Source organism: Peromyscus leucopus, chromosome 18 (genome assembly GCF_004664715.2).
Source record: "Peromyscus leucopus breed LL Stock chromosome 18, UCI_PerLeu_2.1, whole genome shotgun sequence".
In the NCBI taxonomy this organism is placed as follows: Eukaryota; Metazoa; Chordata; class Mammalia; order Rodentia; family Cricetidae; genus Peromyscus; species Peromyscus leucopus.
Window position 1 is genome coordinate 39,361,061 of NC_051078.1, and position 14,628 is coordinate 39,375,688.

At 38.6% G+C, this 14,628-nt stretch overlaps 1 protein-coding gene across 7 annotated transcripts in view; it reads right to left on the bottom strand.

Moving 5' to 3' along the window:
- Positions 1-14,628, bottom strand: part of Anks1b (ankyrin repeat and sterile alpha motif domain containing 1B) — an 854,565-nt gene that overhangs the window by 757,388 nt on the left and 82,549 nt on the right. For all 7 annotated transcript variants that reach the window (XM_037211910.1, XM_037211909.1, XM_037211906.1 and 4 more), the window contains exon 2: positions 14,440-14,583. In XM_037211910.1, coding sequence (XP_037067805.1) covers positions 14,440-14,451 — 12 coding nt within the window. In that variant the 5' untranslated portion in view covers positions 14,452-14,583. The remainder of the gene's footprint in view (positions 1-14,439; positions 14,584-14,628) is intronic.

A 14,628-nucleotide genomic window follows, 5' to 3' on the forward strand; every position in this document is an offset into this window, starting at 1 on the left:
TTTACTCTTTACTCTTTGGCTCTTTGGGGTCCTGCCACCCAGCTCCCAAATAAATCACATGGAGGTTTATTATAATTATAAATACCTGGCCTTAGCTTGGCTTGTTTCTAACCAGCTTTTCTTAAATTAGTCCATCTACCTTTTGCCTCTGGGCTTTTACCTTTCTCTATTTCTGTATATCTTTTCTTTACTTCTTACTTGGCATCTGGCTGTGTAGCTGGGTGGCTGGCCCATGGTGTCCTCTCTCCTTGTTTTCTTGGACCTCAATCCCTGTTTTTCTCCTTCTATTTATTCTCTCTGCCTGCCAAACCCGCCTATTCTTTCTCCTGTCTTGCTATTGGCCATTCAGCTCTTTATTAGACCAATCAGGTGTTTTAGCTTCACAGAGTTAAACAAATGCAACATAAACAAAAGCAGCACAGCTTAAAATAATATTCTGTAACAGTCTGTACAGCATGGAATGGAAGGAACTTCTCTGCAGCCTTACTACCAATGTTAACCACTTCTACATTGAAGACTTGCCTTCATACTCATTTTCTGGGTACCACAGAAGACATTCTCAGTGAAGAGTGCCTGCTACCTCTCACCAAGTAGAATTCACCTGTAGATGTTCTCAGCTTTTTTAAATACTCTCTTTTCTTTTGCAGATAGCTTATCTATGACATCATTCCTATTGGATATCTCTGCTTGGTGTATGTCAAACTACAAGGCACTCCATAGTGACTACATTCATAGCTTTCATCATGTTTCTTCCATTGCTCATTTTTCCTTTTCCCATCATAAGCTAGCAGCAACACTCTCAGGTGTTCCAGAATTCACAAAGTGAAAATGTGTGTGTGTGTGTGTGTGTGTGTGTGTGTGTGTGTGTGTGTGTGTGTATGGTGATATTTTATTTGTACTGAAATGTGATTTTATTTGTATGTGTAATAAATAAATTTGCCTGGGGGTCAGAGCTAATAGCAAGCCATAGCAAAAGCTGGGTGGTGGTGGTGCACGCCTTTAATCCCAGCTCTTGGTAGGCAGAGCTAGGTAGATCTCTGTGAGTTCAAGGATACAGCCAGCATGGAGACACATGCCTTTAATCTCAACACCAACCATAGAAGACCTGGAGGTCTGTACAGACAGGCAGTGACGAGGAGGTCATGTGGTTGGGTTTACAACCAATGAGAAGGCAGAACAGAAAGACTATAAAAAGACAGACTCAGGAAGTAGCTCTCTTTCCAAGAGGTAGGACCACCGCAACAGTGAAAGGTAAGATTTTTAGCTCTTAGCTATTGCTCTGACCTCTTGGCTTTCATCTCTGTATTGGCTCTGTGTTTCTTATTGAATAAGATGGTTACTTTTACATGTGTGTGTGGTTTTTTGTTGTTGTTGATGATGATGATGTAAGTGTATATGAGATGTTAGATGTGTACATCCATATACATGTTCAGGCTAGAGGTTCACTTCAGGTGTTTTCCATTATTTCCCTCCACCTTATTTTTTTAAGACAGAGTAAATCACTGAAGACATAATTTGTTTCCCTTTCATACCACTTTAATGATAACAGTGGAGCCAATGTAAATTAACATACATAAGTACATAGGTATTTTTAAAGAAAGCTCGTATAAGAGGAACATGTTCACAAAGATGAGCATACAGCAATGTTTCTCAACCTGTGGGACATGACCCCTGTGGAGTTGAATGATCCTTTCACAGGGGTCACCTAAGACCACTAGAAAACAAATTATGATTCATAACAATAGCAGAATTACAGTTATAAAGTAGAAATGAAAATAATTTTAAGGTTGAGGTCACCATAACATGAGTAACTATATTAAAGAGTAGCATCGTTACGAAGGTTGAAAAACCACTGGCATATAGGGATCTTGCTCATCATTGACAGTAGAGAGTAAGGGAAGATATAGGAATTGAGTCTGACGAGCACAAGAAAGGCAATACACTGGTAGTGTTAAATAACAGAACCCTGAAAAAAATGTGGTTTCCATAGTGGGTAAGTCTGAGGAGATTCATCCAAAAAAAAAATCTTGTGGGAAGTAGACACTCGGCTCTGTGATCTAGTCTGTGACATGACAGGCAACTTCTTACTCAGCCCTACAAGGGACGGTTGCAACGGGAGCATTTATGATCACAATTAAAATACATTTAGATTCCTTCTATAAGGTATTTGATTGCCTTGTTGTATCGACTACATGGTGATACATTTCCTTCTCTAGCAACACGAAATGATCTGACTTGAGGGTGCGGGAGCTACATTCACAAGTGAAATGGGTCTTAGGGATTTCTTTGCTGCAGTATGTTACGAAAACACAAAACAAGTTATGAATAAATTAGAAACTTAGTTATCAGAAAACAATCCATCCCTAAAAACCTTTTCCAGCATATTCTAGGTAGCCATCTGCCCACCTGTTGCAGTGAAAAATGGCACATCAAGGCCGTGGAAGGCTTGGTAATTTTCCCTTCCCCAGTCAAGTGACATTGACAAATTGCTCGAGTCCCCGCCTTGTATTCCCATCCTGACTACACGTTTGAAAAATCAATGCATCACGTGTAGCCAAGAATTCCCAATGCAGCCCGCAGCCCACTGCTTTTTCTCTGCCTTATCACTTTCTTTCACTCTTCTCGCCCATTCCACCCTCTCTCTCTCTTCACTTTTTCTCTCTCAGTAGCTGAATGCCATCCCCACGTGACCGTGCCTAGTCCTCACCTCAAACTTAGTGGGGAGCAATTCTCTTGAAACGTCTCTAATAGAATTTCCAATGAGCCACCAGTGCTTTTGATCTTAGCCATTCTGACAGGTGTAAGGTTGGGATCTCAGAGTCATTTTGATTTGCATTTTCCTAAGGATGTTGATCAATTACAGTGTATTTCGGCCACTTGAGATTCTTCTGTTGAGAATTCTCTGTTTAGATCTGTGCTCCAATTTTAAATTCAATTATTTGGTATTTGATGTCTAGTTTCTTGAGTTCTTTATATATTCTGGAGATCAGCCCTCTGCCAGATGCGGTGAAGCTCTTTTCCCAATTCTGTAACTAAGGCAAATGAAACCATCTCTGGCTGAGGAAGATGAAGATGCACTTTCAGAAGACAACAGCATTTGAGTTCGGCCTGTTAACATGGGTAGCTGGGCAGCGGCTGGTGGCTCACCAACATGTGGAAGAAGTTGCCACCTCACAGACTACAGAGGCTGCACATCCCACTTAGAAGGTGGTTTCTAAAATTCAGCGCGATTCTACAGCTACCTTCATGGATGCTTCAGTTTCTGAGAAAGGAACTGTTTAAGCACCTGAAAGGTATCTGTGAAATCATGCAATCATGTTTCCAGCTTAAGGGTTTGGGACCTGGGTCTCTAGAATCTTGTCCAGATCCCAGCTAGAAATGCTCTACTGTGATTTTGTGGCTATTGCTAAGCTTTACTGGGCATCTGACACTTCTGGACAATATGTTAAGCACATAGTACACAGAATCTTATCACTGATTCCTCATTTTTCCTCTAGGATGTAAGGGCTACTGTAAGCCTCTTGAGCCACATGAGTGACCAGGCCAGGCCCCGCCTCTGAGGATTTCTGTCAGGTTCCACCCCCAGAATACTCTAACTGCCCTAACTGCTGGACCCTACCCCAACCCTACAGAGTAAAAAGCCCAGTCTCTGGACATGACATCCCACCAATCTCCACTCTGCAAAGTTCTACCCTGAATAGTTCCACCCCCTTCTCAAGAAACAATATAAACCCTGTATCCTGTTCAGTTTGCTGCTGTTTCTCTCTGAAGCAGAGGCAGCCACCCTCCTGGTTTTCTCCCTCCCAGGAAATCTTCAGTGTGAGGGTTGTTGTGTGGTGTGGTTTTGTGGCTGCCGGCTGCCAGGATACCTTTCCTTCTGAGCTGTATGCATTACAACTAGTATTCTTCCAATTTTACAAAGGATGAAACTAAGATTTAAAGTGATTGAACACTGAGGTCCCACAGCTTATACAAGGGAAAGCCAGGAGTTTGAGGAATATGTTTTTGTTTCTGGAGACAGTGGAATAAGATGGGGTGAATTCTTAAAAGGCATATTGGTATACACATTCAAAGGGAGCAAAATAATAACAGCAACATAGCTACCATTTGTTGAAGCCCTACTATGGGCCGGGTCTTATTACGTGTGGTTTAAACACATTCTCTAACTTTCATATCAACCTTTCAAATAAGTATAAAGTCTCTCTTTTGAAGATAACTAAAAAGCAAAAGACAGGTTATATGACTGAAAAAAGATAGCACATACCTAGTAAGTTACAAAGCTAAGGTCAAAGCCTAGATCTTTCTAACTTCTTTTCATTATGTTGTGTTATTCCCGTTTGGGAGGCAGAGGCAGGTGGATCTTTGTGAGTTCGAGGCCAGCCTGGTCTACAGAGCGAGATCCAGGAAAGGCACAAAGCTACACTGAGAAACCCTGTCTCAAAAAATTAATTAATTAATTAATTAATAAAATAAAATAAAAAGGAAGGGTGCTTCTGTAGTTCAGGAAACCAAACCACTTCTTAAAATGAAAACAGAACCCAGGTGTGGTGAACACCTGGAAGCCCCACACTCCAGAAGCTGAAGCAGAAGGACCAAGACTTCAAAGCTTGGACTGGCTACAGAGAAAGACCATGTCTCCTAAAAGCAAAGGGCGGGATCTAGCAGCAGATGCGCAACAGCTGAGCAATAAAACAGCCAGAGTGCAGATCAAGGGAGAATTACCCGTGTGATTAAACAGCACGGAGCTGAAGAGTGGCTTGGAGGTGTGAGCACTTACTGCTCTGCTGAAGGACAGAGTCCAGTTCCCAGCACCCACGATGGCTCACAACCACCTGCAACTCCAACTCCAGGAGATCTGGTGTCCTCTTCTGGCCTGTGCAGGTAACACACACACCCGGCACACATGTGTACAGACACACCTATATACACGTAAATATGAATAACAGAATATTACATACATCTGTATTCGTTCCCTTTAGAGGAAGAAACAGAAGGCCAAGGGGAGGCTGATGGCCAAAGCAGTTTACAAATCCAAACAGACAAAGGCCACTAAGTTCACAACCTCTGGAGAATCCTTTAGCATCCAGCCCCACCCTACCCTCCCTGTTTCATAAAGGTTGGTGCATGTTTGAACCTGAGAAGCTTTGTAAGCCTGTTTCGTGTCTGTAGAAGTTTGGGGATCCATACGCTTTATCTCTCTTTGCCCTCTGTCTTTCCCTTTAGATACTAGATGTGAGTATTTCTGTTGTTACAACCTTCTCAGAAGCTTTGTGATTCTATGTACACCACACACATTTCCTGATGGTCTCCTCTCTGGGTTATGGGGAGAGATGTGAGACACAGATGATAGGTCTAATCTCTTCGGAGAGCTGTGTGATTCAAAGCCTCAGTGTTGTTTTTAATCTTACTGAGGCAGTCGAAGAAAATTATCTAGGCACATCTTTGGCCCTCTCTATATCATATCCTTTCTTGACAATGAATCTCTAAATATTAGCATCTTTTTGAGTCTGGAGGGCTTAAGCTTACTGTAGTCATAAATGCCGAGTCCCTTTTTAGTTAAAAGTTTATCTCTTATCTTTTACATTCACTGTGGGCAGAACAAAGAAAGCAGGCCATACCTTCAACACTGTCTAGCATTCTACCCAGCTAATGAGCCAAGTTCATCATTTACCAGTCACCTGTAAAACACCATCCTCCTATACTCTCTGCTATAGCATCGAAAGTATCTCTCTCCCTTCCGTTTTTGATGATGTACTTTTCATTACTTCCAAGAACTTACAATAATACCTTTAACATTTGCATGTCAACCAACATCCTGTCAGTGGTGATTCCTATATTCTGTAAGGTACATCTCCTCTAAAGTTTTCATTGGTTTCTTCTGAATGCTAACCTCTAAAACCTTTCACATTCTTGTTTCTACAAGCATTCTACTTATAACAATTTAGGTATTCTCTAAGAAATACAGATTTCCTCCACTATACCACTTTACGCATCCTAACCAGCAGAGTGTTTGATACTGACCTATTTTTGTTCTAGAGAACCTAGGCTGGAACATGCTTCTGCAAATTCTTCTAGAACTTCACCTAATGTTCGGTCAAAGCCATCCTGATGGGCGGGGGAATAATCACACACCTAGCAGATTAACAAAATGTTAATGTATTCTCTTAACAGTTCTCCAAATCAAGAGTCTAATAGTTCTCACTGCACTGATTTCGTGGTGTTGTTTCTCACTGCACTGATTTCGTGGTGTTGGCAGGGTGAATTCATTCTAGGTGACTGACAAGATAACCCACTCTCTGCTTTTCTAATGTCTAGAGGTTGCCCTTACTCAGTCATGACTGCACCACTGTGACTTCTCCCAACATCAGATCTTCTGTCGTTGGTCCCCCTGCCTTCCTCTATGGACACCACTAAGATTACACTGAACCTCCATTCAAGATCCTTAAGTTTGCCATCTGCAAATACCTTTGCCACATAAGTGACGTAATGCACATGTTGTGGAAAGTAGGAAAGGGACATCTTTGGTAAAAATTATTCTGCCAGCCATGTTTATTATTAGTGGGTCGATGTTAATGGTTAAGTCACATAATCAAGTCAAGTTAATTTAAGTACTGCCTCCATATCCTACCCATCATATAAAAGTAACATCTGGTCATTTCCACTGTTAATTATTGAGTCTATTAAAAATTTTAGTAAAAAGAGTTCAGAAACAGAACAGGATTATATTATTACATTACTGAACTACACAATTTCCAAGGCTATTGCTTGAATAGTACCTTGACTCTTGATTATTATTCAGAAGGTCTCATCGTATTATAGTTTTATTACAGGAGGGATAAAAGTCAAACCTCTATGGCAAAACTATAACTATTCTGAGCTGGTATCTAAAGGATCATCTCAATTTTAAAGATGTAAAAAAAATATAAAACTCAAAGAAGTTAAATGATTAACCCAGTGACATGAATTCTAATGTAGAGGAGAGCATAATTTGGGGACTATCTAGTGGATAGGCACATGAAAATCTGCTGCACGTGCAAGAGAGACAGCCTCCTCCTTCACATGAAATGATTCTTACTCTAAGCAGGTTCGAACAGATTTTTACTCAGTCATCTGAGTTTCTCAAACATGGACATAAATGCTAGCAGGGTAGTTTTCTAACAACTTCAGGAATTTCAGGAACTTAATCAGATTCATAAAAACAGAGACACATTTGTCAGGGCACTGTACATGATGGTTATTAGGTCAAGTGAAAGAAGATGTATGGTCTTTGGTCAAATTATTGGTTTATAAAATCTGTGCATGTATTAGGTCTACAAGTGATGTGCTTTTGTTTCCCTCCAGATGAGAAAACTCAGTCCTCTCACAAACCCAAAGATAAATATCTTTACATTTGTGCATGATAGAAGTTATTTCAAGAGGATCAGTATTTCTATAATATTTTAAGACTATAAATTAGCCAACACCCAATGCTATTATCTAGTTATTCCTGTAAAGAAAAAAAGGCGCTCTGATGTTTTAAGATGTCAATTTATTAAATGTCTATCAGTCTTGTTGTTCTTGTTCAATATATAGTAAATAACATAGAATTCAAGTGGAAATTAGAATAAAAGGGCTTTGGAAAGTCCAGGATAACTGTTCCTATGTGAATAAGTCCCCACTAATTAGAAGAAAAGTACCCATATGATCAGAAATAACCATATATTTTCAACGTGGAAAAATCATGTTTGCGTCCACCTATAGAAACAAGGTTTCAATAATAATGGTTATTGGTGTGCATGGTATGCTATAATGAAGACTACCATGTCAATAGAAATATGACGGTTATTTAATTGATAATATCTACAATAGCCGGCAAGGTTCCTCAGAATGTTTAAAAAGAACCTCACAGTTGGTGAACAGCTGAGGACAGATATGATAGTCAACTCCATTTTCACTATGTAGTCAGGCCACAGGTGTCTAGATAAAATCCTTAAAATATTACCAGTTTGGTGACAAGTCGAAACAGAAAATGTATTGGCTGTAAGAAAACACATTGCTAATAATTGAAGCTTTATTTTTCCCAGGACTACTTTTTTTAAATAAAAATAGAAACTATCAAGATGAAAATCAAAACCACATCCCTGCAAGATAAGCAGCCCACTGAACACAAGTGCTTATCCAAACACAGATGTGGGGGATTCTGTATAAATTTGATCATATTTGTATTACTAGTTTGACATACGTTTGTTTTTATTTTTAAAGAAAAGTTGTCAATCAATAGGGAGCTACATAATCATTTCTATGGCTGCAGACACTCCATAATAGAGTATTCCAAATTTAATTAACTAATTGCCTGTTGAGGATACGAATCTTGTTTATCATGAAAATCTAGGACTATCCCATTACACTGATGAACCTCTGGTACTCTGTCCACCAAATTCTCCAATTGTCTCTAAGGTAAATGCCCATGACTAAAAGTGCTGGATAAAGAAATATGTATAGCATACATTTTATTCCAATGGAATAGCTATGCCTTAATAGCTCACCTGTGTGCAGTCTGTATTAAGACATTCAGATAGATATACTGAGGTGAGTTTGTTAGGTTATGAATACATGGTGAGGTGGGGCAGGCCACAGTGAACTGTATGATTGGATGTAAAAAGACAATGTCCCTAGCCAAAGGAGAGGCCACTGGGTAACATAGTCACATAGTATATGACAAGTACAGATCGCAACTGATAGGGATAAAAGCAGGATTTGTATAGTTTGTTTGGGAGGAAATGGATGCAAAGTGTCAGAGGAGAGAGGAAAAGCATATGATCGGCAGCTGAAATTTTGGAATCAGAGTGCAGAGCTCTTGGGAGTCAGGATTTTAGGTTCCAACATTGGTTCTCCCATTTGAGGACTCACATCTGCACAACCGACCAACAAGAGGAGTGTCATCTCTACAATGGCCTGACACCTCTGTGCCCCCGTTTCTTACCTATTGGGCAGAGCTTTGCCTGGACCCAAGGGCCTGATTGTATGCATAACTGAGCATTTGCTAAAAAGTTTCCAGAAGGTCCTCAGTCACCCAGAGACAAAAAAAAAAAAAGCTGTAGAAGAAGTCAACCAACTCTCCACTTGCCAGAGAGGCCAGAGAAGCAGGATGCCCTGGAAATATGTTTAGAAAAGTGTGGCATAGGCTCTTAGAATTGTCTTGATCAAAGCCACCAACAGCCAGTCTATTACCAAATGAAACACCCCAGAGCAGCCCTGCCGTGAGCATGTGTTATGCTCTGCATAGAATTACAACAGGAACAGTAGAGAGAGGAACTGCCATCTTCAAGTACACACTGATGTTAGAGTGACTTCATCTAGAAGAGCAAAAGAGGCACAGTGATTCACGAGTACAACCCTGCCTGAACGGTGACTGTAGGCACTACAGGCATTGATCATACCAGCCCCAGTTTCAAACTATCTGATAATATGCTGCTAGCCAATGCAGCTGCTGTCTGTGAGGACTTGGCCAGGTATGGCCATGCAACACTGGAAAGAAATAAGCATACAAACATCTTCGAACTAGCCAAGCTGTTTCCCTTGAAGTCTGTACAGATAAGAATCCACAAAAAGCTCTAGTGATGCTTATTGCTCCTGGCTACCCATTTTTATCCTACACCGCGTCCTTCTTCATATATAATGTTTCACTAGGAAAACCTTGTTTATGCTCCTGAAGCCACCAAGGAAGCCTCACAGGCACCATGGCCAATGATACCCTGAATACCTACGTTTGAGGAAGAGACCAAGCACCCAGCAGAAGTCTTTGTACAGAAGATGAAACCATGCTGCTTTGGGGAGAATATAAAGGTCCAGGAAAGCCCTGAATGCTGAGCACCCTACCCCTACTTCTGGACAGGCATTATATTTGAAAAGGCTCAAGGCCAAATGAGCCATTGTTTGGAAAGCATAATGTAAAGGAGATTTCTAGCATTTCACAATAAAAATGATGTCTGTGAAATGTCTAGCACATAGTACACAGTGTAAACAAGGTATTAATCACTGTTATCACGGTTGAGAAACAGGTTTGAATGTGGTCATCATTTTCAGAAAGGACTTCTGTGGCTTCCCTTCTAATTCACTGCCCAACTTATCTTATTTGTTTTATATAAAGCCTCTGGTGACACTAACTCTCAGTACCTTCTAAGAACTTTAATCACCTGATGTGGTTTAGGATTCTAACCCTTCATGAGTTAAAGAGGAACTGTTTGCAGAGATGTTAGTCCAGTCACAATGAAAAGATAAAACACTGTATAATCCGCTCTCAGGCATGAACTTGAAAGTGTCTATCATTTAGTCTGTTTATTCCGTTTTTTTAATTGGAGGAAAGAAAACTAAATTCTAAGATATTAAGTCAGTTCAAAACCTGGACCCGCCGGGCAGTGGTGGCGCACGCCTTTAATCCCAGCACTCGGGAGGCAGAGGCAGGCGGATGTCTGTGAGTTCGAGGCCAGCCTGGTCTACAAAGTGAGTTCTAGGAAGGGCACAAAACTACACAGAGAAACCCTGTCTCGGAAAAAAAAAAAAAAAAAAAAAAAAAAGCCTGGACCCAAACTGAGAATTAGGTCTATATTCTCATTTTACAAGTCAAAATATTCCTTGAGCATAAAAACATTTTAGGATTAGATGTATGTTTAACATGGATACTAGGTGAATCTATATTCTTTCCATAATATTCATGCTTTGGAAGCTGAATTTTATGCTTTAAACATAAATTATATTTGATACATGTTACTTACATTCAATTAAATTAAGTAGTAGTAATATGAAATATAGAACAAGTTGTTCTATACAATGAATATAGTATTCACACATCTGGGCATGTAAAATATATAAAGTGCCATATTAATGGCACCAACCACAAAGGAACCCATAACAGACTATAAGGAAATAGCTATTCATTAAGCTTGATATGTACATACTGACTTTAATGGTTCCCAAATTATGCTAGAAATGTGAAAAAAACAGCTTCTAAATATGAAAAAAAAGTATTTTGTGGGTTGGGCACTTAAGTTTTAAAAAATTCTAAGGTTATATTATTGAGAAAGTATATCTAATCATAGGTTACTTTGGGCAAAGCACCTAAAATGAAAAGAAATTAAACACCTTGATATTTTTAAAGTAAAAACTGTTTCAAATGGTACGTCGGCATGTTATTTCATTTCAGTACCTTTCATTTGATGCTGATGATGCTCTAAAAAGTTGGAAAGCAATCATACTGTCAGCTCCCTGCAGGTAGGGACCCTGAGCTCACTACTGAGTGGGCCCTGGATAATCACTGAGCAGATGGCTATCAAGATCCCTGTGCAGTCTTTTCTAAGGCTTCCCTAGAACAGAAACACTGGCTTCCTGACTCAGTGTCTTTTCAGAGTTATATCCCTTTGGTGATAAGCTTTCTCTCTTTCTGCTTCTAAGCAGAGACCCAGCTGCTCATCACAATCTTAGCGTAAGCCACAAAGTTTCCTTAAAGTTCTGAAATAAGTCTTTAAAAAAAAGCTAAGAAATACTGAATAAATTAAAGGAAAATAATTTTTAAAGATTTAAAATATGTTATTTCTGGATGGCTGAATCATATGCTCAGAAAATCCACTATAATGAAAAAAACAAGTTGCAGCCTGAAGATGATGCAAGTTATAAAATACATAAAGCACACACAGGACCAGCAAGATGGCTTAGCAGGTAAAGTGCCTGCCGTGTGAGCGAGCCTGGCAGCCTGAGCTCTATCCTGGAATCTATATAAAGATAGGAGGAGAGAACCAATGCCTCAAGGTCGTCCTTCAACCTCCACGCATGCACCATGGTGCATACATCCACACACACTAATAATAAGTATAATTTAAAATACATGTTTGTGATGGGAAGAAGTGCAGAGATGACCGGCCACACTATTGGAGGCCCATGAGCTGTGGACTGGTGGCTGTGGAGCCCCCACGGGACTGGACTAGGCCCTCTGGATATGGAAGACGGCTGTTTGGCTTGAACTATTTGGGGAACACTCAGGCAGGGGATCAGGATCTGTCCCTGGCGCATGGGCAGGCTTCTGGGAATCTGGTGCCTGTGGTGTGGCACCTTCCACAGCCTTGGTGCAGTAGGAAGGGGCTTGGATCTGCCTAGGCTCAGTGTGCTGGGCTCTGCTGACTCCACATGGGAGACCTTGATTTGGGGGATGTGGGGATGTGGGTTGGCTTGGGAGGGAAGGCTGGGAGATGGGAGGAGGGAGGGGATGGGATCTGTGGGTGGTATATAGAGTGAGTAGAAAATTTCTTAATAAAGAAAAAAATAATAAGATAAAATAAAATATATGTTTGTATTTTAACTGTAAAATTGTAAAAATCCTTCACATGCTTTTTGAAATAAAAACCTATAAACATATATATGGCTCATTTATATGTGCATGCACACTTGTGAAAGTGAGCCTATGAATAATAGTATCCAGACACACAACATATATTCCCAAGACTTATATGTGATGAGCTTTAGTAAGAGTCCCATTTCTGGTTTGCTAGATTAAATCCAATTTAAAAAATACTGCATCACAAGTAAATTTGTGTATTTAATATTGAAGCAATTAAAATCAAACAAGAACACTTTTTAAACTTGGCATATTAATTATAAAATATAAAAGTTAAAAAGCAAACAATCAAATCAGGTAATAGTTTTAATATAATAACATGGAGTAATAATAGGAACACTAAGTCATGCATTTTACATAGTAGGAAAGCAGAAATAAATAAGATTTTAGATGTAAATCCAAAACATAGGATGAAATATAATAAGAATGTGTTATTATTCACAGGACAGCTAAGGAAAACTAGGTATTAACAAGTGAAATCCAATATAGAGTAGTATTTGTAATTGAAGATAAAAGTAATTCTAAAAGCAATAAATTAAAGCTTTGAAAAGTTTAATGAACTTTATATTAAAAAGCTACACAATATACTTGTGCACACATACAAATTAAGACGACAAAAAAGCTGAAGATTAGAAACACTTTGTGATAAATGTAACTACTGAAATATTAATATCTAGAACATCTAAGACATTTATTGAAGCAATGCTGGTCTTCACAAAGAGTCAAAGAAAAACCCAGCATTTAAACATTATAATCAGAAGAAAGTTACTGCCAATACTTAAAAAATAACTAAAACATACATAGAGCAGTCATTAGTGAAGTGTTGGGAAACCACATATAGTCACAGCATTAAGGATTTAAGTGGTAGAGTGTTTTAGGAATGGCTTTTATACTTTATTTTGTTCTAAGAGCCCAACTTTTAAAGAATATAACACAAATAGTTTAAAAACATACTTTTACAAAGACTTGAACTTTATTAAAAATGGGCAAAGATGTTCATTATCATGAAACTGTTAATCAGATTAGGATATCCATAAAACAAAAATCTATGCTTTCTCCCTTCCTCTTCACCTAGGTAAATACCCACAGTATAGATTTTTATGCTGTGCAAGAAGACCTTAAGTGAAGACAATCTACTGGTTCATCACTGTTCTGACTACGACAAGAACTTCTATGATCCACAGATTCTGAACATCAAAGAACTGATCTTCCACCTTCACAGAAACTCACAGTCCATTATTTCTTAATAACAGATACTACAAAAGTCCTACAGAGAAAATTTTAAATACTACATATCAAGTTGAATCTCCCACTTAGCTTTCCACAGCAATTCTTATTGGAAATTAGAAGACTATGGTCAAACTTTCTGTGATATAACCATGAGAAAAATGATGGTTTCTAGACACAATGCAGAACATAAATATTATATCCGTGATACACATTTCTAGACAAAATGATTCTTATCTGTCTTAGATTACTTTTCTAACCATTTCAACATAGTCAATCTTACTGTAACATTATCTTCATCTGTATGAAGCTTATCTCATCTCATAAAGAAATATTTTTCAGTTCTAAACTTCTTAACTCTATTATTTAATTTCTGAAAATTAGGGCCCATAATAAATAGTGAAATGTTTATGAATGTATAATCAGCATTTCCGTGCTTTGTTCTCACTTTAAAAACTTCCCAATGAGATATGGGATATATTCATATTATTCCATAATGCTTCCATTGTGGTAAGAAATTATATATCATCATTATCGATGCTTTTAAACAACCTTAATATAGCTTCCTCTAACTATAGCTTTACATCACATCTTACTATTTGCTAAAAATATTGTTCTTTTAGATGACATATTTATGAATTAAACATTAAAAGTGTGTAAGAAGAAAAAACTTTCAGCATTATAAACAAAATTTTAAAAACATAAAAATTGTATAAATTCACTATATGCTGCACTGCTGCACACAATAAGCTAACTAAGTACATTTCTGAAGGGAAAACATGGAATCAAATAAATATGCAACCATCTTACAGCTTTGTTTTACCTTAATAAAAGCAAACCTTTACCTGAGCAAGCATAGGAAAGCCAAGGTTCCTACATCCGTTACAAGGAGTTAATGCTTCCCAAAGTCCTGTGGGCCCACAAGTGTTTGGATCTTCCTCTTCTTCTTCCACTTCTCCTGGTGACAAATTTATTGTAGATGAAGTTCTCTGAAATCAAATTTATATTATACCAATATATTATATCAATGTTAT